This window comes from Pleurodeles waltl, chromosome 9 (assembly GCF_031143425.1).
Source record: "Pleurodeles waltl isolate 20211129_DDA chromosome 9, aPleWal1.hap1.20221129, whole genome shotgun sequence".
In the NCBI taxonomy this organism is placed as follows: domain Eukaryota; kingdom Metazoa; phylum Chordata; class Amphibia; order Caudata; family Salamandridae; genus Pleurodeles; species Pleurodeles waltl.
Genome location: NC_090448.1, coordinates 1100004054 through 1100030866, shown reverse-complemented (window position 1 = coordinate 1100030866; position 26813 = coordinate 1100004054). Strand labels below are relative to the sequence as shown.

The 26813-nt window shown below is 49.0% G+C and overlaps 1 protein-coding gene across 1 annotated transcript in view; it reads right to left on the bottom strand.

Moving 5' to 3' along the window:
* LOC138260381 (deubiquitinase DESI2-like) overlaps nucleotides 1–26813 on the bottom strand; it is a 297151-nt gene that overhangs the window by 24458 nt on the left and 245880 nt on the right. The window contains exon 3 of the mRNA XM_069208804.1: nucleotides 2812–2905. Coding sequence (XP_069064905.1) covers nucleotides 2812–2905 — 94 coding nt within the window. The remainder of the gene's footprint in view (nucleotides 1–2811; nucleotides 2906–26813) is intronic.

Below are 26813 nucleotides of genomic sequence, written 5' to 3'. Positions count from 1 at the left end.
GGGGGGCGTGGACCTAATACTACTATTTGAGACACATATGTTACAAAACCGGAGGCTAAGAGTGATGAAAGACCAATCTGATTAGGGGACTGTCATTAGATGATATTGCTGTACACTGTATTCTTTGAGATCCAATGATCTATATACCATGGTATCTTTATGATTACATATTGCACCTGGGACTCCATGCCTCCCGTTACCAGGGGCGTAGCTTGGTCAGTAAGATTGTGGGGGGTGAGTTTCAGATTTCCCAACAATCATGCTGGCATATAATGCATATAATACGTTTACTACAAGGAGGGCACACAAGAGGGGCGTGAGGGGCAGTGGAAAGGGAGAGGATTGCAGATTGGTAGTGGTACCACGTGTGAGAAAGCACATTATTTTGTGAAATAGCCAACATTTTTGAAGTCTTTGCAATCAGTCAGAGCGAGAGAGTGTGTGTATGTTTTTGTCTGTGTGTGTGAAAATTCCAGATGAAATCATCCGACATGCACTGTACCATACCGGACTGAAAGCACCTGTACCCAACTATTTACCACAAAATACATTTATTGGGAGGGGAGCACCCTAAACACCTCCCTGAAGCTACACCCCTGCCTGTTGAGTGAGCCCAAATTTGACTTCTATGTATACTTATTACACTGTTTGTCTGTGTACTCTGGTTGTTTTTCTACAGCAAAAGTGGGTGTAGGACTTATGTCCATCATAGCGCTCCACCCCAGCATGTGTGACTCCAGCACCGTTGATACTGTTTATGATGGTTGTTATTGTGCTTCAGTTTTGCATAACTGCAATAAAGATATTAAAAAAAGCTAGTTCTACTGCCTTTGCCAAAACATTCAATACTAAGCAGATCAAGCCTATAGCATCAGACATAGGGGGTCATTACGACCCTGGCGGCCGGCGGTATGTTGGCGGTAACACCGCCAACAGGCTGGCGGTGTTCCGCCAGCAATTATGACCGTGGCGGAATTGCCACGGCCATACCGCCGGCCCCTCCATTTTCCCGCCAGGATTCCGCCTGGCGGTCATAATCCCCAGGGCAGCGGTGCAAGCACTGCTGCCCTGGGGATTATGAGTCCCCGACCGCCGGCCTGTCCATGGCGGTACACACCGCCATGGAAAGGCCGGCGGTAAGGGGACTTGGGGTGCCCCTGGGGGCCCCTGTACTGCCCATGCACTTGGCCTGGGCAGTGCAGGGGCCCCCATGCATATCCCCGTCGCGCATTTCACTGCCCGAATTTCGGGCAGTAAAATGCGCGACGGGTGCTACTGCACCCGCTGCACATCAGCATTGCCGCCGGCTCTATTACGAGCCGGCTGCAATGTTGATGTGACATTTCCGCTGGGCCAGCGGACAGTAACACTGTTACCGTCCGCTGGCCCAGCGGAAATGCCATAATAGGGAGACAGAAATACCGCCAGCAATCGCGGTATTCTGTCTCCCGCGGCTTCGGCAGTCTTTTGAAAAGACCGCCGAGGTCGTAATGACCCCCATAATGTTTTCCAGTGCACTAATCAGGTCTATAACTTGCCCGATAACCAACTCAGGCCTACTGTTTTGAGTGTAATCTTTTCTATGAGGCAACCATCGGACACACTGTCATGTAATTAAAAAGGTACACAAAATTACAGCTCAAATAGTATATTTTCCAAAACGGCCATAAAATGGGTTTTTACGGAGCAGATCCTCTATGTCACAGGGGATAACTAACACCAAAACCGTTGCCTTCTCCAGTAATTTGTGAGATTCTATGACACAAAATACATATCTGTACTCTTTAATATAGGATAATAACAATTCTCCCTTAAATGCCTATCGATTTTAACATATACCTTTCACAATAAATACATTGGGCTTTTTGCACTTTTGAAACGTTTTATAATAATCATATCAGACCTATAGCCATGGTAATTGGCTAGCCTCCATAACCAACTCAGTCCTGTTTCATTACGTATAAGTTTTGCAACAATCCAAAAAGTGCAATAAAAGCACTCTTTTTAGTGGAACCAAACAACTTTGGCCTAACAAACTCTACTCAGGGAAACCAACAAGTGGGCAAACCTAAGTTGCCCTCTCAGTAGTACTCGGGGAGCTCCATTTTTTGTTGATCACATTATGCCCGGCCACAAATGCGCTATCAAGTCATACAAATAAATCCATATAGATAAGTGTAACTTTAGGTCTCATACCCCTCTTAAACACACGAGTGCACTCTGAAGCCTAAACTAATACTGGAAAGGGCAATAACCTCTAGTGTTGCCAAAAAAAGTTAATTAAAAACCTATTTAAGGCACTTTAATAGCATTATAGTGCCATGTGCCTGCCCAAAAACTTCAAGATCCATCTCACTGTAAGCTGGATACTTTATGCATGTTAGTGAGCCTTGCCTAGTCAGGCATATGGCTGATGACTCTAGAAGCTTGACAAACAATATAATCACAGCTGTGTGGAAAGGAAGCACTTTTTCTGTTGAAGCATACCATTTCTGTCCAATCAAAACATTTACTACTGTCAACCAACATGTGGGCAGAGCCAAAGCATTCACTATAGTACTTTTGAAAGCTCTTTTTTAGGTACATCACATAAAGTCTGTCTACCGCTCACCGTCAAGATAAAACGAAAAAGGACCTCTCAAGCCGTCTGTAAGTTAAACCTCAGAACTAGGGCATTCATTGGTGTGAATAAAGAACCCATGCATGCAAAGACAGGAGCTGCCAAAAAAAACTGTTGTATGTGGATAGGTGAAAGTCACATTTCAGATGAATGGGTTCACTACTGTGTGAGAATAATGAAAGGAGACTTACTTAAACTTGAATGTCTCCCCAAGCTCAATGGCGCTCCCTGGTGTGATCTCAAAAATGCCACTGAAGGGGTAGGGGTGCCCTCCATAGGCAAACTCTGCAAAGAGGAGAAAACATAGGTCAGTAGGAGGAGGAACAGGTTACTGCGGTACGATAGGACCAGATTAACAAACATACCTAGAATAGCCACCTTCTGATCAGGGCTTGAGTATTGGGATATTTCGAGATTTCCACTGGGTTATCTTTGAGGCAGAGTCGGTCCCACGTTTGGACTTTCAAAAGTGTAACTGATGCTGCCCCAGCCTACCAGAGCAATGGCTTGTTAAATATGAAGTCAATTAACCCGAGTTAGACTTCTCAGGTGGCCATAAAGATGTGTTTCTTTTTGTGCAAGCATTAAAACCTTGCAAGAGCTTTAAAAACATCTCTCTCAAAATCCACATAGTACGTCTATTAACATTTCCACATTTTGCTATAGTGATTCTTTGGTGACAGCCATAAGACACTCCTATCCACTCTCATCTATACATCAGGCAATCATCTGCCCTATAAGATACATATAAAACCTTTAATCTCAAAGGAAATGGTAGACAAACTCCTTTATCCTAATGAGATGTTCCTCATCTAAATGTAATAATTCCGCTTCATCTACGGTGATACATGTAACTACATTTTACCTTATTGAATTAAAAAGAAACTATCAGCTCCCTGGTATCATTCCGAAATGTCAACAATTAAACCTAGTTGCAGGTACTTAGAATCCAAGTGGTGTACATGTAAACAATGAGATCACAAAGACGAACAAAACATCCAGCTACACAAACAAACAGCGAAATTTGAGTAGAAAAATATTAGAGCTCTTTCGCGCTCTCTATCCATACAAGCTTTTGTGAGTAGGGGATGTTTGCTCCCAGGAACCAACCTTTCTAGAGAGAAGGTGAAGCGTTCAATAAGCTTTTATCCAAAATTAGTAGAAATGCAATCCTTGACACCTCACCTAATCGAGGAAACTGAATCATGCAGGGCAAAGAATAGGGAATTGAACTGGGAAGGTACCATGAATATCCATGCCTCCTTTTTACTTTACGAAAGTGAAAATTGAGAAAATTGCGTCACATTTCTGAAAATCGAAGCACCCTGTCAGAAACCTCTACCAGGCCCTGTGGCTAAAACCACGGCTTCAGGTACCGCATCCCACCCATCCAGGGTGGTCAGTGACTAATTGTCAACCATCACTTTGCCATCTGACTTTAAGAAATTAGTGCCGGCCCCACTGAAAAATCAATCCTCTCCTGAGCCAGGGAGCCTACAGAAGTCTTCGACCTGATTCACAAAAGTAAACTTACTCTTTTGTGTAAGTATACTATTTTTCCGTAATTCAGAAACTATGTCTTAAAAGCAACTTTACGAAGTCTCCGCAGTCATTAAGTTACTATTAAATCGTAGTTTATGAATACTGAAAAAGAGTAAGCTTGCAGAAAAGTGTAAATTGACCTTTGTGAATCGGGCCAGAATCTGCTGCTGGACTCCTCTGGTTAGTTAAACTCTGGGAGCGAGAGTTGTATGATATTCTGGATAACTATCAGCTATTGGACCTGTACCAATCTAGACTTAAGCCAAATTATGTAGCCACGCATGCGCTGGTGGCACATTTCATGATGTGCTTGGGGAGGTTGAGGGTGACCACATTGCTCGCCTTGCTGGACTTGACATTGAACACAGTGTACTTTGACCTGTTGCTTTCTAGGCTCAACTACACTGCTGGAGGCAGCAATCCTCTGGTTTGCATCTTTCCTACCTGGCCACCTTTTGAAGTGGTGTGGTGGCCAATCTTGTCTCATCTGAAATGTTAAGGGCCCTTGTAGAGCTCCTTTGGGGTCCCAACTTTTACCACTCCGGATGAAGCCTTTAATATTTTCTGTAAACAATTATTATTATGTCGGCGGCACGTAGACACCTTTGTGGCAGAAGCCCGGGAGACATATTTGGGACCCCAAATGAATGGGTGAAGGAGGTCACAATTAAAAAATATATTGGGCAAAAACTGAGGTGCTTGTGCCAGAAGCTAGGGCTAAACAGATATCTAACTGAGCCTTGGTTCATTTGGCCTTCCAGCCTGCTTTATGAAGTCAGCTTGAAAACGTGGAGTAACTTGGGACTCTAATTTGTAATTTTTCACCTCTATAATACCTGTAATCTACTGATCCTTTTCTGCATTACATATGGCGCCTCCTATTGGACGAGATTTATCGACAACCTTTAGTAGAATCGCTAAACAATTCTTAGATATGCTGTGTAGAGCTATCCTAGGGGGTCTGCAAAAGGACTAGATTGCCAGACTTCAACATGCTTAAAACGTGTCTGGCCAGGCTTGCATTGAACCTTTGGGGAACGGGATAGTGCTATTGCTGCGCTGAAATGCCTCCATTGGCTGTGGGCGTCAAATGTTTAAACTGGTCATTCTCCTAACCTAACCAGTTTGTCATGGGCCACAGTGCAAGGAAGGAAACGGGTCCCCTGGCTGCTGTCTGAATTATAAAATACAGCAAGAATCAGGGTTTAGTGTGCCCTCAGGCCTCTAGGCACCGGTTCCACTGCACCTGCTGCACGAGTAAAAGCTGAGCCCCTACTAAAATGTCAGAGGGTATTACTTGTAAGATATAATAAACAGTATCTCAGCCTCGTAGAATGATGCTCCAGTTATTAATGAGAACAGAGATCACAAATTTGGAGTACTGGGACCTCAAATCTGAAATTCCTTCCCAAAGACTGTAAAACATGTGCTTAACCAACTGAGCTGCTTCGAAGCACTCAAACTATCAGCACTTTCCCTTTGCCTTATGGTGTGAATGACATAATTAGATGCTTGAGATTTCTATTATTTAAATTCCTGATATGATGGCGACTGGACACAAATTGGTACTGCACTCCTAATAAATAAATAAATAAGTGCATGTTTAAAGAATTTGCCAACGTTTCAGGCTTTCTCATAGGTGCTTTAAGAAATAAATCCATGTGTTGTGCGCAAGGTGTGAGGTTCAGTTGTTAGACTGGTATCATGGTAATTCCTTGGTTCATTGGTGCGTTCTTCTCTTGATGGCCTTAATGGGGTTAGGTTTTTGTTATATGGGCACTTTGTTAAATAAGTCATTAATTTAATGGTTATTTAGGGTTTGTGTACAAGCTCAAGAAATCAAAGTGTTTCAGAAGCATACTGACTATGAGAACTGAATTTTCAATGTAGTTTTGTCATAAACGCTGTTTCCAAATAGAGTAGAACAATTATAGTATACCAGACACATAAGACCCATTGAAAGCATCAAATAATTTGTCAAGAATGTAAACACCAAATATATTTTTTAATAGAAAGGGAAACCTGTTGAAGTGACTGTTTTAGAAACTCATGCATGTAAACTGTACTGTCGTTCATAATGGAGGGACTAAGGGCTGGGCGGGCATGCAGGAGCAGAGAGCCCACGTGCCAATGCATCCTATTTAATGGTCATGTATCTTACATTCCAGTGTTACCATGAGATTCCAGAGAGGGCATGGGGAATTAAGCTTTCTATCACCCACTAGATGTGATTTTCAAGTTAGAGTCCAAGAAATGAATGGGTATTGATACTCCATCTTGTCTTCTCCTCACATGTGATTTGCTCTGAAAAGGAGCTAATACTTAAATGAATGAATATAAGACCTGCATCTCCCTAGATCCTTTCAACCTTCAACAAAGCTTTCTCCAGAGAAACTCTCTCCCCACTAATCACCATGTCAACCTGCCCTCATTCTTTCCAGAAGCTCTGAAAATAGGTCATATCCGCCCTCTCCTAAGGAAAACTACACAAGATCCTCATAACCTCGCCAACTGCCAGCTCATCACTTACCTACCCTTCACCAGCAAGATCATCAAAAACACAGTCCATGCTTGACTCCGAGATCATATCAATGCTAACCATCGCATGCACAACTACTAATCTGACTTCAGATCAGGCTGCAGCAGGGAGACCACTATGTTATACATCATAGACAACATTGCACCTCTCGCTGCTCTCGGATATTAATGGACCTCTCGTTTGCCTTCAACACAGTGGATAATCCCACCTGCATCCACACTCTGGTGTCTGAAATGGGATTCATTGCCACTGGTTCTCCTCCCATCTTTCCAACTGACACCAGTTCTTTCACATGGCCTCCTCCATATCCCAAAATGTCTTTATCAACTGACATCTAACCAGACAGCCCACGGATGCAACACTGGGAGCAACACCCCACTAACCAACAACGAATCTGCCCCGGAGGCGGCCCACCGCGCAGAACATGAAACAGAACCACCCACAGTAAAAACCCCAGTGAATCCAAGGATCCATGGGAGAAGATGAGCAGCTTCAAGGGGTCCGGAAGCCAAGGAAAGGCCACTCCCAACAAGGAAAGGCCACTCCGAGGGGGCTCAACACCTGAAAATAGTTGGCAGGATATCCCAGCTCAGGGAGTCTGCTTAATAGGGCAGTGGACATCCGATGACAGCCAAGAGGTGACGGGGATGCAAGTCCCCACGCCTCAGAGAAGAGTACAAATGCTTACCCCACCCACAAACAGACTTCCACAGGCCCAGGAGCCAGAAAAGCTCTCCTCGAACAAAGATGTGAGGTGGCCCGTAATCATCCTTCAGCCAGAAACTCCACCTCTGGTTAGGAGAATGACCAGATCTGGCTCCAATGGAACCTCCTTAAATCACCCCTCAGACAAATTTTAGACCCTGCTGTCCTCACTCATGGAGGATAAAAATTCCAAAACAATAGATGGCCCCATTGAGCACACCCCAGGGGAGGAACAGTGCTGCACAATTCTACTCTACCCAGAATACCAATCACCTGGGAATATGGACATCCTCAACCAAGGAAACATTCTAAAACTCCTAGGGCAGATTCCAGGACTCGCCTACATCACCTCAGACATGATTGAATCCATAGAATTCATAGAGCGAGGGCTACGGAAAGCCAATGAATGCAACCAAAGTCATCTGGCAGTCCGATACCCTGGCTGGGACTGTCTTCAAGGAAAGCAAACACTTCAAGAAATGGGGAATCACCCTGGAAAGGGTAGAAAACCCCAGTTATCCATACCCTCTCAGGCCACAAAAAAACGCATTGGACGACAAAAGGAGGTCGTCTGTGGCTCCCCACACAGTCCTTCGGTGCACAAGAGGTCCGCCCTTGGGATAAAACTCCAACACCACAGGGTGTGCCCGTTCCACACACCACGTGCTGAAACAGAAGGACAGCAACAAGAGAGACAATTGGCAGTGGGTAGCCCGCATCCTCAACCAGTCGCAAGCTACAAACTGAAGCTCCACCCCAGGGGGGAAGGAGGCTCTTGACAGTCAACGCTTAAGGCTCTGCTCCTGGAACATTCATGGCCTAAAGAAAAAACTGCAAGATCCTGACCCACTCAGTTATCTTCAAGGCTACTCGATCATTGCTCTCCAAGAAACTTGGGCCCTGGAGCCAATCCCCATCCTGGGCTATTCTCATACCCTCCTTCCCACAATTAAGGAAGGCAAATTCTGCTGCGGGAAGGGGGGCCTGGGAGTATATCTGTCAACAGCTCTGAAGTCCAGCTGCAAGATGCTCCCTTCGGACACCGATACATTTCTCACTGTGCACCTGACCTATCAACACAGAAGGAAGGAGCAAGGGCTAATCCTAGTCAACATATATATGCCTCCGGGATGGAAAAATCAAGAGGAAATGTCAAACTCGCTTGTGGACCACATCACTCAAGTGGCTGGCTCTCACCCACTTCTTCCACTACTAGTAACAGGGGGCTTCAACATGAACCTGTTAGGAGGGTCAGAAATTAACAAGGTCCATGGATACCCAGGGACACTAGTGGCCTATTCCGGAACAAGCACTGATTAAAATGGCAAAAAGAAGCAACATAGGAACAACCTTAGTCCGCTCTCTTGAGCACTTAGGTCTCAGAGCACTAAATGGCTGACTCAGCAAAGATATCCCATCCTCCTTATCTTTCCACGCCACAAATGGAAACTCATTAATCGATTTCACCTGTGTCTCCCTATCACTGTTGCATAAAGTCTCTTCCTTCAAACTGGGTCTAATGTCCGAAAGCGACCATCTACCACAGGATGTGGTTTTCACTTTGACCCCAGCCTTACACACAACCAACACGGAACCTGCTGGCACCGAACACCTGAGCCAGCTGAAAAGAATCAAATGGACAGCTACTTCTTTAGCTTCCCCGGCTCAGGAAGCTTACACGCACTTAAAAGCTTCCCAAAGAAGAGAAGGGTCAACTAAGGACAAATGGGAGGCTTTAATTTATTCATACACCCAGCAATTTGCCAGAAATGTTGCAGGTATCAGGTGCCAAACCCCACTAGTCACAAAGAAGTCCTACACCTCGCATGGCTTGAAACAACTAAAGACAAAAGTTAATCAAGCACTCTACTTGGTCCGCCGGTTTCCCGATCAAGGATGCCATCTCACTAAATTGAAACAGGTGAACGGAAAGCTGAAACAGGCGGCAAGGGAAACCAGGAGGCTACTTATGGAGAAATCTTGGGCCAAACTCATCTGGGACATTAAGCACAAGAATGCCAGCAAATTCTGGAGTACTGTAAATGCTCTGAAATAACCCACAAGGCCCAGACTTGGACTCAAACATCTCAGAGGCGGATTGGGTATCCTTTTAGAAACTCTATTTCCAGCAAACCAAAGGCATTGAGCATCATGCTACCATCAGTGGCCTAGGCAGACCAACCAAGCTCGACAACCCAGCTGCCTGTGGCTCCAGTAATGTGGACAGCGAACTTGCGATCTCCCGGGCAGGTATCCAACGACTAATAGACAGAGGGAGAAAGACGGGAGCCCCCAGCCCAAACAGAGTTCCTCAGGCCATCTATAGATTGGATCCGCCCAAGTGGGCCGTACTCATGGCCTCCCTCTTCAACCACGCCCTGGCCGGCAAACCAATTGCGGAATCCTGGAGGGGATCCATAATCTCTTTAATACACGAAGGAGGCGACAAGTCGGATCCCAGTAGTTACCGACTGATCACACTCATAGACAACAAAGCTAAGTACTACTCCAGCGCTCTCATTGAACATCTGGTCCACTGGGCCGGTCAAGAATCAATAATCCCCCCAAACCAAAAAGGGTTTACCAGTAACTCTGGCACGGACACCAACATCATGTAATTATCTCGCATATTAGACTTCTCAAAGGCTCTGAAGCTCCCTCTCTATCTTTGTTTCATTGACTTCAAAGCAGCCTTTGACAGTATCAATAGAAACAGACTTTGGGAGACACTTAAATGCTGTCAAATCCCACAACAACTGCTGAAAGCTATTGAGACCCTGCACGCCAGCCCTTGATTTAGGATCAAACAGGGGAATGGATCAAACCTATCTAGGAAGATCCTGACGATAGACAAGAAGCCTAAAACAGGGCTGTGACTTGGCCTCCATGTTATTCAATCTGTTCATGGCAGACTTTTAAAGAGCGCTTTCTTCAGTAAACTTTCACACACCACTATTGGGAAAGAATCAACTGTTGAACCTGCTATATGCAGATGATGTCATGCTGCTCAGCAGAACAAGAGTAGGCATGCAACGTCTACTGAGAGCCCAGGAAGGCTACTCCCTGGATAACGGGCTGCAAATCAACCATAAAAAAACTAAAATCATGATAATAGGCAAGAGATCCCTGAAGAGGGTTACAACCTGTGGGCTGAGTGGAAGTACACTTGAAGAAACAGCAACCTATAATTATCTAGGCCTTTTGCTTTTCTATCACGGTTCCATTCTCAAACATAAAGAAGAAATAAGGCAGAAGGGAGGTGTACTTTCCATGGGGATACGGACACTTTCAACAAAACTGAACAAGTACACACTCAGCCCACTGCTAGAAGTAGCAAGAGCTAAGGTAGTTCCAACATTAGCCTACGGCAGTATTGCACTCCGCGGTAGAGACACAAAGATCCTGGACGCTACAGTAGTGAGCATCTACAGGCAAATGTTCAAACTCCCAAAGCATACTTCACCAGCACAGAAAAGGTTGGAGTTCGGCCTACTCAAACAGTCTCTAGCAAGAAGAGCAGCTTTTGCCAACTTTTTTCACATAGCAAGGACTGCGCCGACGAACACCATAAATCATGACATCTGGGAAGAAATAATGATGAAGCCCCGCTCACCGGAAAGAATATACCTTGATACATCAATAAAGCAGTTTGACATCAAGAGCCAATGGACATTGGAGCTTAACCATAAACTTTTCAAAACTTTAACCAAAAAAACAACAAAGCTTCTGTCCCTCACAGAAGACAAGACAGCCCTCGCGAAAAGGCTAGTTCTAAACAGTTATAAGATCCTAGCTCCCCAGCCATATCTGCATGAAACTTTAACTATCAAGACGAAGTACTTGCTCTTTCGCTTAGGGGTTTTCCAGGTAGTAAAACATGAGAGTCCGTGGCGATGGCCACCAAAAGACGGACTTTGTCGGATCCGCTGGTTAACACCCGAAATGGTGCTCCACATGCTCTGCCTGCGCCCCAGGACCCTGGAGGAGAGCCATACGCTTCTGAGACCGCTGTGGGTTCATCTGGGGGTTCGTACATGTAGACATGCAACAGTAATCTGTCTTAATTCTACCAACCAAAAACTGATCGTCCATATGGTGAGATATCTGTAAAGTGTGGAGCGCGCCCTGGCCAATGCATTCATAGCTTACAATAAGACTTTGTAACAAGCCTTCTGCCAGGAAGCAAACACAATAACCTCTCAGCACCAATGACACCTGTTTATTGAACGGGATAGAAGTGCAGTGGTTTTATTTTTATGGATCTATCTTTTTAAAGAACAATGGTTTGATTCTGTGCTTTTTACTGTGCACAAGTGCAATGGTTTTCATTAACTAAGCGCATGGATAATAACATTTGATTTGAACTGCAGAGTCCCCAGGGGTTCCATACCGTCCCAGGTCATCTTCAGCTTCTACACGGAGGCCCTTAAGATTCTACCTACAGATAACAACATCAAAGTTCACCAATTTGCTGATGATACAACTCTACTTGAAAGATTTGTCTGATCCAGACACCCATGAAACATTGTTGCAGTTCATCTAGACCTGGAGATCCAAGGCCTATCTGAAACGTTTAACACCCAGCAAGACAGAATCCCTGTTATTTTACAAGAATAACAAGCAAGAAATAGTACAGACTTGGCTCAATGACATGAAACTTGAGGACTTCCAACCTTATCTTTCACCAAATGCAAAGTCAGCCATATTCACCATTAAGGAACACATTGCCAAATATATACATATGGACTGGTGCCACCTCTCTCCATTAAAGAAAGTGAAACCGTTTCTTACAGAAAGCAACTTCCGAACTGATGGTTAAGTCTTCATACTATTGCATCTGGATGGTTGTAACCCCGTCCCACAATGGCCTCCCAGGCTCCTCATGGCACCACTTCCTATTAAGGACATCTCTCACACCAAAGCCAGTTGCACACAGATCCTGAAGAAATGACCAAATCTCCCTGTTAGACCTAACAGCCTTAGGGTGGTCTTCCCTAGACATGTTGCCTTTCACCTCCTGTTTTTGATGTATCTTTTGGTTGGCCTTAGAACTCTGAACACTTCACCACTGCTGACCAGTGCTAAAGTACATGTGCTTCTCCCCTAAACATTGTAACATTGATGTATCCACAATTGGCATATTTAATTTACTTGCAAGTCCCTTGTAAAGTGGTATACCATATGCCCAGGGCCTTAAATTAAATGCTACTAGTGGGCGTGCAGCACTGATAGTCCAACTCACTTAAGTAGCCCTGTAAACATGACTCAGGGCTGCCACTGCAGAGCCTGTGTGTGCAGTTTCACTGCCACTTTAAGTTGGTGTTTAAAACCTCTTGCCACACCTTAAACACCCCTTTTATTATATATTAGTCACCCCTAAGATAGGCCCTAAGGACAAGGTGCTATGTAAATAAATGGTAGGACATGTACTTTTATGTTTTACATGTCCTAGTAGTGGCAAACCACCTGTTTTGTGTTTCACTACTGTAAGGCCTGCTCTTCTCCTTGGCTAACATTGAGAATTCCTTAATATATTTTAAGCTATAATTCTTGATCAGAGAGGAGTACCTTAGTCATTTTTCATATCTTTGGAATTGTAATGATAAATCCTCTTAACTGGTAAAGTTGGATTTAAAATTGCTATTTTAGAAATGCCACTTTTAGAAAGTGGGCATTTCTCTGCTCTTACTGCTCTGTGTGCCTTTGTGACAGCTACACTTGTGCATTTCCTCCAGGCAGCCACAAGACAGGACACAGAACAACATCTGCATTCATCTGCATACTGATGGGTCTTCCTGGTTAGGAAGGGTGGGAGAGGTCCACACTTACACTTCAAAGCGTAGTGGCCTGATCCCACACAAAGGACTGATTACCCCCACATATAGCCTGGCAGTCAAGGCTGGGTTGAAAGCGACCCATGTGCACTTCAGAGAGTTCTTTGAAGTCATTCCCCACATCAAAGGCACTTTTGGGTATAAGTACTTGGTCTCTGAACCCCTGAAAAGAGATCATTACTGGACTTGGGAAGAACTCTGCTGGAGTAAAGACTGCTGAGCTGTAGTGTTTGCCACTTAGCCTGGATTGACTGTTCCAAGGAACTGCTTCTCTGCTTTGCTGAGCTGCCCTGCTGCCTGCTGATCTCTGCCCTGCTGAGGACAAGGACCGGAACCATTTCACATGACCCCAGATTGACTCCAAGGGCTTTCTGGCTTGCCTCCTGTTATGTTGCAGTTTCAGGGACATCAAAGACTGCATGCAACTCTCCTGGTTCTGCTGGACTCTGCCATATGGGAGTCCTACCCTTGCCTGAGGTGCCACTCTCCAGTCCTGGGCCTTAGAAGTGGGTTCTGCAGTTGATTCCTGCAAACCCGACGCACTGCCCCGAGAGCATGGGAAATTGCCCTACATCGCCCTTTGACGCTGACGCAGAGGCTGCTTGATGTCATCAGATCAACAGCCTACGCAGCTCGATGAAGACACTCGGCCTGGCTCAAAGAAAATGCATTGCATTGACTTCAACGGAGTTCAAGGGAGATGCAGGACCCCCTTTGCGCAGCTCGACAATTATGCTGTGGAGACTCGATGTTGACAAAAGTTCCATCCAATGTACTTTTTCAGCGGGACCTGTCTGGGTTCTGTAGCCAGCCCACCCTCCATCACGGTCAACCTGAACTTTGGATTTGCACCAGTCCCATGCGACCTCAAGTAACCTTTTTACCATTAGTGACTTCTAACCACAGTTTTCACATTTAGGCCCTCATTATGACATTGGCGGTAAATTCCACTTACCGCCATGCTGACTACCGCCAACATAACGCCGCCGCCGCAGATATCCGGTAACCATATTATGACACACACACAGCAATCCATCACTATTCAGCCACACACACAAATCCACCACACCAAAGGTGAATGATAAACTGGCGGTTTCAAAACCCACACCGTGAAACCAACAGAACAACGCACACAACATTATGACCCACGAATCACAATGGCGGACATTCAATTGCGGGAAACCATTGGCGGTACATACCGCTGCGCTCAAAATACACACACTCAAACAAAACAACACCACATTGGACAATTCAAACTACATACACCTGACACCCGTACACACACCACACTCACACACCCACACCACTATAAAACACACCCACATTACCCACAACCCTTTACGACTAAAAACATTTGCCAGCAGAGAGAGACAGCAAGAGCACTCACACAACTAGAGCCACATACCACCATCACCTATACACCACCCGCGCACCTTACATCACACAACCCAACCCATCACCCTTCACACCCTCACCCACACCACTCACACTACACCATGGCACCACAACGACAACGACACCCCAGGTTCTCTGAGGAAGAGCTAAGAGTCATGGTAGAGGAAATCATCCGGGTAGAGCCACAGCTATGTGGATCACAGGTGCAGCAGATATCCATTGCTAGGAAGATGGAGCTATGGCGGAGGATCATGGACAGGGTCAATGCCGTGGGACAGCACCCCAGAGCGATGACATCAGAAAGAGGTGGAACGCCCTACGGGGAAGGTGCGTTCCATTGCAGCAAGACACCAACTCGGTGTACAGAGGACTTGCAGTGGACCCCTATCTCCTCCCCACATTTAACAACATAAGAGGAGCAAGTCTTGGCAATCATGCATCCTGAGGGCCTGGCAGGAGTAGCAGGAGGACTGGACTCTGGTAAGTCAACTCTTTACTACTATCACGCCCCACCTGCATGCCATCACATACCCCCACCCTCACCCTCACTCCCATCACGCCACCACCTCCCACACACCCCACCATCACAACCCACTCATCCCAATGCCAAGCCCTGCATGCAACACCAATGCATGGACACCCCTCACAGACCTGCATGGACACCTATCACCACAGCATGCACACTAGAGAGAATCACCTAGCCCACCAAATAACAACTCACACAAGGCAACGCTGCCAGGGCAATAACAACCATAGAGGGCAACCGACCCATGCACAATATGTCACACGCAGAAACAATAACACTGCATTTACACCCCCACAGGTACCCCAGCCAATGTCACCGAAGAAGAGGTGCCAACAACATCCAGTCCCCCCACAGAAGCGGCCCACAGTGATGACAGTAGCTCTTGTCACCTGGATGACAAAATTGGCCCATCAGGGACCTCCGGACAGTCAGTTACCCAGGCACACTCTCACACCACCACAGAGCCTTCCCCCTCAGGAAACACCAGCACAGCACCCACCCAGTGGGCCCATACCTCTATCCCCAGGTCACATCATTCAGCACTGTGTCCAACACTACAGGGACCCCAGGGCACACCACAAACCCAGGACAATCAGGGACCTGGAGTCAGTGGCAGTGGGCACACGGTTCAGGGGACAGAGGCACAGGACAACAGGGACACTGGGAGGAGTGCTGTGAGACAGGGGGAGGGCAGGCCCAGGGAACCGACCCCCAGGAGGCACTCACCGCGATCCAGGGAGCATACCAACATTCCCAGGATCCGCTGGGCAAGATCCTGGACAAGTTGCAGGAGAACATGCGGCTGCAGGAGGGCCAGTACCTGGGGATCATGGAGGACTTGAAAGCCATTAACGCCACCTGGTCTCCATTGCATGGGTGCTGGCAGACATGGCCAACAGTATGAGGGAGGCAGTGGCACAACAGCGGGAACCTGACACTAGCCAGACTACTGAACAGCCCTCCACCTCCGCTGCCACTAGTGGACAGGAGGCCCCACCACAGGACCAATAGGCCACCAGCACCTCTCCTCCTGCAGAAGGAGAACCACCCCGCAAACGTTCCCTGTGAGCCAGGCAGAAGCCAGAGACTATTGCCAAGAACCCCGCCAGGAAACAAAACTGTCCTGATTGTCACCCTTGTGTCCCACTCTGTCACCCTGTCCACCTTGAACTGCCATTGCTCCCCTTTCTCTGCCCCCTTGGACACTGCACCTGTGCTACAAATAGACTGAACTCTAACCTGGACTTTCATCCATCATCACCCCTGCCTATTGCACTCCCCCCTTGTCATCAGAGCACTGCAATAAACACACTTTGATTAAATACAAGTATGGGGTATGTCAAATGATGTCATAATGTATTTGTTTAACAAGGTTCAAACATTGCAATTCAACTGTACAGTAATGTTTACATAGGAAAGGCCGGTAGTTGGCTGCACTGAACACACCAGTAGTAATGGTGGGGCACCAACATCTGCAAAAAGAGATACCAAAGGATACAGTGAGGGCATAAAAGTAGGAATTCACAGCCTGCCAGTGACAATGTCACACATCAAACTGTCAATGAAATGTCAAATAACACTGTCTTACCTGTGTGTCATTGGAAGTATTGACTAATGACTGCACTTCTGTTGTCCTCATCCTCATCCTTCTCATCTTCACTGTACACAGGGTCCACTGCTGCCACACGGCCATCTCCAGCCTCCTCCTTCTGCAGAAAAGGCACATGGCGTCACAAGGCAAGGTTGTGCAACATATAGCATGCCACGATGATCTGGCAGACATTCTTAGGTGAGTAGCACAGGGATTCACCTGTTAGATGGAGGCAACGAAACCTGGCCTTCAGGAGGCCAAAGGTTCTTTCTATTACCCTTCTTGTTCACCCATGTGCCTCATTGTAACGTTCCTCTGCCCTTGTCCTGGGATTCCTCACAGGGGTCAGTAGCCATGAGAGGTAGGGTAACCAGAATCACCTGCAAATATCAAGTGACAATTGTTAGCCACACATTATCCCTTATAGCCAACAACATACCCATACACCAATATCCACTGGGTGGGAACCAGGGCTGACCTATTAGCCACACCCGGTGCCTCTGGAGTTGGGCCATCACATTTGGGATGCCGCTATTCCTCAGGATAAAAGCAGCATGCACCGACCCTGGATACTTAGCATTGACATAGGAGATGTAGTGGTCCGCCAAACACGCCATCTGCACATTCATTGAGTGATAACTTTAACGGTTTCTGAAGACGTGTTCATTTTGCCGGGGGGGAACAAATGCAATATGTGTCCCATCAATCGCACCTATGATGTTGGGGATATGTCCCATTGCATAGAAGTCAGCCTTCACTGTGGCCAAATCCTCCACCTGGGGGGAAAACAATATAGCTGCACATGTGTTTAATCAGGGTAGCCAACACTCTGGTCAGCACTATTGAGAACATTGGCTGAGACATTCCTGCTGCCAAGCCCACTGTCACTTGGAAAGAACCATTTGCCAAGAAATGGAGCACAGATAGGACTTGCACAAGGGGGGGATCCCCGTGGGGTGACGGATAGCAGATATTAGGTCAGGCTCCAAATGGGCACACAGCTCTGTGATTGTGGTCCTGTCCAGTCTATAGGTGAGGATAATGTGCCTGTCCTCCATTGTTGCCAAGTCCACCAGGGGTCTGTACACGGGGGATGTCTCTATCTCCTATTCATCTGCAGCGGTTGCAATCAATGGGGCAAAAGAGTGAGCAGCTGGTCATTATCTGTACATTGTAACCACTACAGTTCAATGCATATTGTGATTGTTACAATATTTTGGTGGCATATGCCCAGAATGTGAAATTGTGTACTGTGAAGCAATTAGATCCACGGCCTCCCCCCCCCCCATGAAATGGCGTCCGCATGTCCAATATGGAGGGACAGGTGGAAATGAGGTAATTCCGCTGATGTTGTGCTTTTGCAGGAGGCGGTCGAGAAAAGGTGGCGGATTGGCCTCTCATAATACGGTGGGCGGAACATTGTCTTCCGCCTGGCTGTAGGCAGATACCGCCGTGGTGCCTGTTGATTCCGCCCTAGCGGTCGGTGTGTTAATGTGGCTGACTGTCTGAGCTGTTTCCGCCATGGTCATAATTTGGTGGTAATTACCGCAAGCATGTTGGCGGTATTACCGTCACTTTATCACCAACCGCTGGGGTCGTAATGACCCCCATAATCTTTAAAATTTCATATTTTGAGTTCTAGTAATTGGATTTTTGTTGTTTTGTTTGTACTCAGATATATGTTTTCTATTTTTTTTAACTGATGTGGAGTCTTTCGGTGGTGTTTTCACTGTGTTACTTTAATTTAAGTGATGCACATATACTTTACACATTGCCTCTTAAGTTAAGCCTGACTGCTCTCTGCCAAGCTACCAGGGGGTGAGCAGAGGTTAATTTAGTTTGTGTATCTGACTTACCCTGATTAGTATTGTGGTCCCTACTTGGACAGGGAGCATACTTCTGCCAACTAGTGACTAAATTTCTAACAATCAAAGTAAGAAACAAAATTCTTTAGAACCCCGAGTCTGCAGCGTGCTACACTAGTTTCTTTTTAGGATAAACTTCCCAGACTTAAGTTATTATAAACTGCTTGTGATTGATGATTGGTTTCCTTTTTGCTCTAAAGAAGTATATAAAAGATCGAACATGTTTTGGTTAGAGAAAGGATTAATGAAATAAACAAGTACCAACATCAACCATTGTTTGGACCTGTGCTTTAAGGCACTAGAGGGCTGTGTATCTCAATCTGGATGTGTCCTTTTGTGGAGTAACCAATGACAACTCTTCCTTTCTAGCAGGACCAGGTGATTTTTTTGAAGTATTTATCCTGACTGACGTTTGATTAACAGAGATGTGCCCCTGCTTACTGCTTAGCCATCAGAAATATTGTATGTAGAGAAGCAGCTGAAAAGATTTAGGCCTCCGAATAAGCACTGATAAATCGAATAAGTTTCATCCCTGGTGCAGTGTGACAGCTGGGTGATTGATACAGATCATTCTGACCACACCTTTTCTCCTCAGGAGCTAGGAGAAGTAATGCTACTTGCTCCTTTTGTGTGGGGGCGACCTTTGTTCCTGCTGCTGGAGAAAATGTAATTACTAGATGCAGAAGCATGACAAAAGGCCTTGGCTCTGATCCTGAGCTGAGCCAGGAAAAAATTTAAACTCTGAATGACCCACAAGATGTACAGTTGTCTATTGGGAAGGTACAAATTTGATTGTATTGCACAGGTTTACGCTCTAATTCAAGATGTCAATGGTCTCTGTAGGCCACGGAGAAGGGACACTACAGTCTAAAGCAGTTCCCTCCCTATGTGTATGATGAAGTGTCACTATAGATAAAACAGTATATATAGTGTACAATACCCTAATGAGGCCTATCCCAGGTGAATACCTAATCCTACAGAGTCCCTGTTGCGCCAGGCTACCTGTGCTCTATTACCAGGCTGTGCACGACAGTGGTCTCCCATGCGCAGCCAAGACACAAGTGCACACACGTATGCGTGTTCATGTGTAACCAGCCAAGTGCCCCTTACCCTTGATGCATCGCAGCGGCCTTATGTTAAGAGGCTGACACTGGTGGTAAACACATGCAGTCCATTTACTGTGTGATTACCGTGAGTGAGACACCATTAGTGAGACTCACCAACAGTAAAAAGTCCATAAACCGTGTGACCAAAAAAACAAAAAATACGGGCATACTGCTGGGGTAGAACCCAGTGCAACAAGCACACAAGGGTTTCATGTCTTCTCTGCACACTTCCAAATGTGTATTAAACATCACAATGATAAATAGTTCACCACTGTTTACGTATTCCACAGTCAGTCAAACTTAGAAAGGATTGTGAACATTTTTGCAAGGGCTTCTGTTCCGAAAATGTCCTAAGAATTGGTTGAGAGGAAATATGCACACAAAATTACACAGCAATCCACAGATGTGCTACACAAATGGTTGTGTGCATAGTGATGTGTGGGAAAAATGTCTGTATTTTAAAACTTAGGGGGTCATTCCAACCCTGGCGGTCGGTGATAAAGCGGCGGCCAACCCGCCAACAGGCAGGCGGTAAAAAAAAATGAATTCTGACCCTGGCGGGAACCGCCAACACAGACCGCCACTTTAACACTCCGACCGCCACGGCGGGACAAACAAACAGCGCGGCGGTCACCGCCAACAGGCAGGCGGGAGACAACGTACCGCCCACCCTATCACAACTCACCAATCCGCCACCTTTTCCGGGGCGGGAGCACCGCCGATAAAAACACGGCGGAAACAGACTACGAACGGGAAAACGCTCACGTCTATACACTCCACGAGGATGGAGGACAGCATGGAACCCGAATTGAACATCCTACCTGCTCTCGTCTACCTGCTCATCTACCACGAGTACGAACTCCGGCGCAGACGACAACAGTGGGTACCGCAGCTACGACACAGGGGAGGGGGGAGGAGGAAGGGTTACGGGCACACACATACGCAATACACCCACCCCCCAACTATCTACACACCAATGGAGAGCACCAAGTCAAAGTGACACCACCCAAACCCCCCGGAATAATGAAAAGATATAATTAAAGTGAGAAACTAAATTTATGTATAAAATAGGTTCATTGAAGTCATGGTAAAATAGGAAAATGAATAAAAAAAAATCAAGTTAAAACATTGCGTAACCGATAAATAGAGCCAATAAGTCCTGCACAGTCACTGACATTTCAACTGTCCGTGGGCCAAAGTGTATCAACACATGGGCAAAGCCCACACAGGAGACCTGAGTCCGTTGGAGAGAACACTGGAGGGGCATCAGATGATAAAACTACAGGCACCTCAGGGGGAAAGGAAGAGGGGGCACCACAGCCACATGAGTCCACGACGCCGGATCCACGAAGGGGCCACCATGCCCGCTGTGCCATCCTGGGGAGTGCAAAGCCACAGTCTCTCAAGTCTCTACAGTGGGTGGCTTGCCCACTGCCATATCCTGGGCAGTGCAAAGCCACAGTCTCTCAAGTCTCTACAGTGGGTGGCTTGCCCACTGCCATATCCTGGGCAGTGCAAAGCCACAGTCTCTCAAGTCTCTACAGTGGGTGGCTTGCCCACTGCCATATCCTGGGGAGTGCAAAGCCACAGTCTATCAAGTGGATAACAGTCTCCACAGGCAATGGAGGAGGCAGGGTGGCCCGAGTGCAGCGTGAACAGTAGCTCGACACAGAACCGGCACTGTCATTGGGCCAGCGGTGCTTGAGACGGCGGGGCCCAGCGGAGCGGTGCTTGACAGGAAGGGCCCGGCGGAGCGGTGCTTGACAGGAAGGGCCCAGCGGAGCGGTGCTTGACAGGAAGGGCCTGGCGGAGCGGTGCTTGACAGGAAGGGCCCAGCGGAGCGGTGCTTGAGATGAAGGGCCCAGCGGAGCGGTGCTTGACAGGAATGGCCCAGCGGAGCGGTGCTTGAGATGAAGGGCCCAGCGGAGCGGTGCTTGAGACGGCGGGGCCCGGCGGAGCGGTGCTTGACAGGAAGGGCCCAGCGGAGCGGTGCTTGACAGGAAGGGCCCAGCGGAGCGGTGCTTGAGACGGCGGGGCCCGGCGGAGCGGTGCTTGACAGGAAGGGCCCAGCGGAGCGGTGCTTGAGATGAAGGGCCCAGCGGAGCGGTGCTTGAGATGAAGGGCCCAGCGGAGCGGTGCTTGACAGGAAGGGCCCGGCGGAGCGGTGCTTGAGACGGCGGGGCCCAGCGGAGCGGTGCTTGAGATGAAGGGCCCAGCGGAGCGGTGCTTGACAGGAAGGGCCCGGCGGAGCGGTGCTTGACAGGAAGGGCGGAGCGGTGCTTGAGATGAAGGGCCCAGCGGAGCGGTGCTTGACAGGAAGGGCCCAACGGAGCGGTGCTTGACAGGAAGGGCCCAGCGGAGCGGTGCTTGAGATGAAGGGCCCAGCGGAGCGGTGCCTGTCTTGGCAGGGCCCTGTTCAGCGGTGCCTTTCTGCACGGCGGGGCCCTGTTCAGCAGTGCCTTTCTGGACGGCGGGCCCTGTTCAGCGGTGCCTTTCTGGACGGCGGGGCCCTGTTCAGCGGTGCCTTTCTGCACGGCGGGGCCCTGTTCAGCGGTGCCTTTCTGCACGGCGGGGCCCTGTTCAGTGGTGCCTTTCTGCACGGCGGGGCCCTGTTCAGCGGTGCCTTTCTGGACGGCGGGGCCCTGTTCAGCGGTGCCTTTCTGGACGGCGGGGCCCTGTTCAGCGGTGCCTTTCTGCACGGCGGGGCCCTCTTCAGCGGTGCCTTTCTGGACGGCGGGGCCCTGTTCAGCGGTGCCTTTCTGGACGGCGGGCCCTGTTCAGCGGTGCCTTTCTGCACGGCGGGGCCCTGTTCAGCGGTGCCTTTCTGGACGGCGGGGCCCTGTTCAGCGGTGCCTTTCTGCACGGTGGGGCCCTCCTCAGCGGTGCTTGTCCTGTAATTCAAGGGAGTCAGACCTGGCCAGGACTCCCTGCTCAGTCGCCCTCCGACTGTGCAGTTGCTGGACCCTTCGGGGACGGTGTCCTGGGCCCTTGGGTGTCCTCCCTCACACCCGGGATGGGGCTTGTGGGGCCCTCCTGGTCCGCGCTCCTGCTGGCTGACTTCTCCGCCCTGCTGCCCTTGCCCTCCTTCGATGTGGCTCTCTGGGCCTTGCCTCCCCTGGATGTTGTGGCAGGTGAAGTGGCGGAACTTTGGTCCTTGGGGGCAGCCGTGTCAGTCTTCTCGCGGCGGCCCCTTACTTTACGGGTCCTCTTTCCAGGGGGGGGGCTGGCTGTCCCCTTGCTGCTGACCGATGTATTACTGCTGGCAAAGGGGGGACTCCAAAATCCATGCACTACGGTGACACTTGAAGCCGGGCTGGTGGTGGCTGAGGTGCTCTTGGGACTCTTAGGGGTGGGTCAGGTGAGGGAAAGAGGTCAAGATTGGAGAAGTAAACTTTTTTAGGACCAAGGTAAAGGGTAGGTGTAGTGGTTATGGGAGTGGAGGAAGAGGAGGTGGTTGTGGGAGAGTCAGGTGTGCTGTCCTTGGGTGAAGGTGCATGGGCTGGAGGCTGTCGTGAGGTGTTTGGCTGTTGGGTGGGTGGCTGCCTGCGTTTGTGTGTCTTGGAAGAGGGGGTGACAGACACAGTGGGAGAGGACACAGGGGACGTGTAAATGGCAGTGGGGGTGGTGACTGCATGTGTGCGGACTGTACTGGAGGGTGTGCTGGTGATGGAAGTACTGGCTGTTGGTGGTGTGCATGCAGGTGTGAGTGGAGACGTCACAGGGAGGGAGGAGGGAGTCGAGGAGGTGGGGGACACAGAGGTGGTAGTGGCTGTTGGCATGTCTGCATCTGGGTGTTGCTTGGGTGAATGTTTGTGTGATCTGTGGTGCTTATGTCTGGATGAGCTGCCCTTGGGTTTTGAGGTGTGTGCAGGCTGGTCTGATGGTGTGGATGGGATAGGCTGAGGAACAGGAGACAGAGACAGGGTGGAGGCAGTTAGAAGAGGGAGGCTGGAAACAGGGACAATGGCTGCCGTCAGTGCTGAGGCCAGAGAATTGAACGATCGTTGATGGGCAGCCTGACCCGAATGAATGCCCTCCAGGTATGCATTGCTACGATGCACCTCCCTCTCTACCCCTGGATGGCATTCAAAAGGGTAGACTGCCCAACAATGATGGTCTGTAGGAGGTCAATGACCTCCTCACTGAGGGCAGCCGGGGTAACAGGGGCAGGGTCTGAGGTGCCTGGGGCGAAGGAGATGCCCGCCTTCTTGGGCGAGCGGGCACGGAGCGAAGGCTGAGGGGCTGCTGGGAGGGCGGAGCTGGTGCGCTGGGTGGCGGCTGTACCTGTAGAGGCGGGGGGCACGGATGTTGCCGCCACCGCTAGGGAGCTCCCATCCGAGGACGTGTCGGTGTCGCTGGTGTCACCACGGGTCCCCGTTGTGAAGCTCCCCTCACCCTCCGTATCACTGGTGGCCTCGGTGTCTGTGCCATGGCCCACCGGGGCCTTGTGAGTTGCAGCTCCCTCGTGCTCCGGTGCCAATTCTCCTCCGCCTGATGATGCTAATGCACACATGCACAAGAAGATAAAGAAAAAGGGTGGGGGGAGAAATAAAAACAGGTTGAGTTCATGCATTGTCAACACCGTTGGCGGAGAGGACAGACACAGGAGCCTCATGCACTAAGCCGCGCAATCGGGGTACACTACTCAGTACTTGTGACTAGGCCAACAGGTCTAGGGACAACAAACGCGCACATGGGTGATGCAGGACCATGGATAGCTGTACTTGTCACCCTACAGAGGTGGGGGGCGGGGGCACAGGGACATGGCTAAAGGAGAGGACTACACTACAGAAAGCGCCCTGGCCTAATGTCACCCACAGCCCTCCTCCCCCACCCAGGCACCTCCACTGCGCGTAAAGATAGCTGAATGTGCTGGTACTCACCCCCTTGTGTCTGCTGTGATGTCCTCACGCGCCCATCCAAATCGGGGTAGGTCACCGCAAGGATCCGGGACATCAGGGGGGTCAGGGTACGACTGGCACCCCTCCTAGGTTGGGAGGCCATCCCCAGCAGTGACTCGGCGGTCTTCCTGGTCCTGCGGCAGATGTCCTCCCACCTCTTGCGGCAGTGGGTGCCCCGTCTGTTGTGGACCCCCAGGGTCCGGACTTCCTTGGCGATGGCACGCCAAATGTCGACTTTCTGATGGGCGCTGACCTATTTGACATGTACAGGGTGGAATTGGAAATATCATCATTTTTCCGCATGTTAGATGTGATTGGCCCCCCCTCCCCAACCTTGCCATGTGGTACATGCTCGCATCTGTCGTGCCTTGCACTCGTCATTCTCTCCCCACCCCACCATCTTATATCCACCCCACTCAACAGAGGCATAGCCCATTCAACGTGCACACAGTGTACTTACCTGCTGGTCTGGAGGACCGTAGAGTAGCGCATACTGGGGCAGGACCCCATCCACAACTTCTGTAGTGAAGGCAGGGGCCCTTTCCCCAGTCGCAGCAGCCATTGTCTCTTCCAGACCGAGTTCACAGCATCACTTGCAGTATAGGTCCTCTCCTGTGGATGATCAGGTCTCGAGTGATTAATCAGATAGAAAATGGCGGTCACGCCCGCGGCGGTGCGTACCGCCGCGGTGCGTACCGCGACCGCCGGCGCACCTAGTCATTGGCTCGTGAAACCCATAGGGTTCAATGTTAACCAATGCGGCTTGGCGCCGCGGTCTTCGACCGCCTACCGCCACGGTGTGTCACGCCAGCGCATTGACCTCACATCCCACTGTCACACTTCTCAGGTCAGGCAGCCGCCATTTCAAGGGCCCACATGGCTTAATTTCTACTGCGTCACACAGGCCTAGGCCTTACATTGCCACTCATACAAGCCATTCAATGCATAGCGATTCGTGTACTGTGCAAGCTGTAGTTACGTACCTGTGGGTTGCTTGACTCTGTACTCCATGTTCTCCTTCCTAGGCACCGTCCGCTGGGACTTGCGAGGAGAAGGAGGAATCCTCCCGTGTACCGACCGCTGGTGGACCTGTCGACAATGGAGGAGCGTCATATAATACTTCGATACCGACTTGACCGAGCCACTATACATGAACTGTGTGCCCAGCTGGAGCCAGCACTGATGTCCCCCATCCGCCAACCCACAGGAATTCCCCCTCTGGTGCAGGTTCTGTCAGTCCTCCATTTTTTGGCAAGTGGGTCTTTTCAGACAACAGTGGCCATGTCTTCAGGGATGTCTCAGCCTATGTTTTCTAAGATTTTGTCCAGAGTGTTGTCTGCCCTGACGAAATACATGCGGAGCTACATTGTTTTCCCTGAGGAGGGTGATTTGGCCACTTTGAAGGGTGATTTCTATGCCCTTGGACATATCCCCAACATCATTGGTGCCATTGATGGGACCCATGTGGCCTTAGTACCCCCAAAAGACGATGAGCAGGTGTACAGAAACAGGAAAAATTACCATTCTATGAATGTGCAGGTGGTCTGTTTGGCTGACCAGTACATCTCCCATGTAAATGCCAAGTTCCCTGGGTCAGTGCATGACGCGTATGTTATGCGAAATAGCAGCATCCCCTATGTGATGGAACAGCTACAGAGACAACGTGTGTGGCTAATAGGTGACTCTGGTTACCCCAACCTGCCTTGGCTACTGACCCCAGTGAGGAATCCCCGGACCAGGGCAGAGGAACGGTACAATGAGGCCCATGGGCGATCTAGGAGGATCATAGAAAGGACCTTCGGCCTCCTGAAGGCCAGGTTTAGGTGCCTGCATATGACAGGTGGATCGCTAATGTACTCACCAAAGAAGGTGTGCCAGATCATCGTGGCCTGCTGTATGCTTCACAATCTTGCATTGCGACGCCAGGTGCCTTTCCTGCAGGAGGATGGTCCAGATGGTGGTGTTGTAGCAGCTGTGGAGCCTGTGGAGAGTGAAGAGGAGGAAGACGACGGGGACGACACGGACAACAGGGACACAGTTATACAACAGTATTTTCAGTAGCACACAGGTAAGAATCCCCCACGCCATTTTACATTTACTTCAGGCCTCCTGCATCTCTACTTTCTGTGTTTCCCCCCAGTTCCTTTCAACTGAATTGTGACTTTCCCTTCCCTTTTCAGAGCTGTATG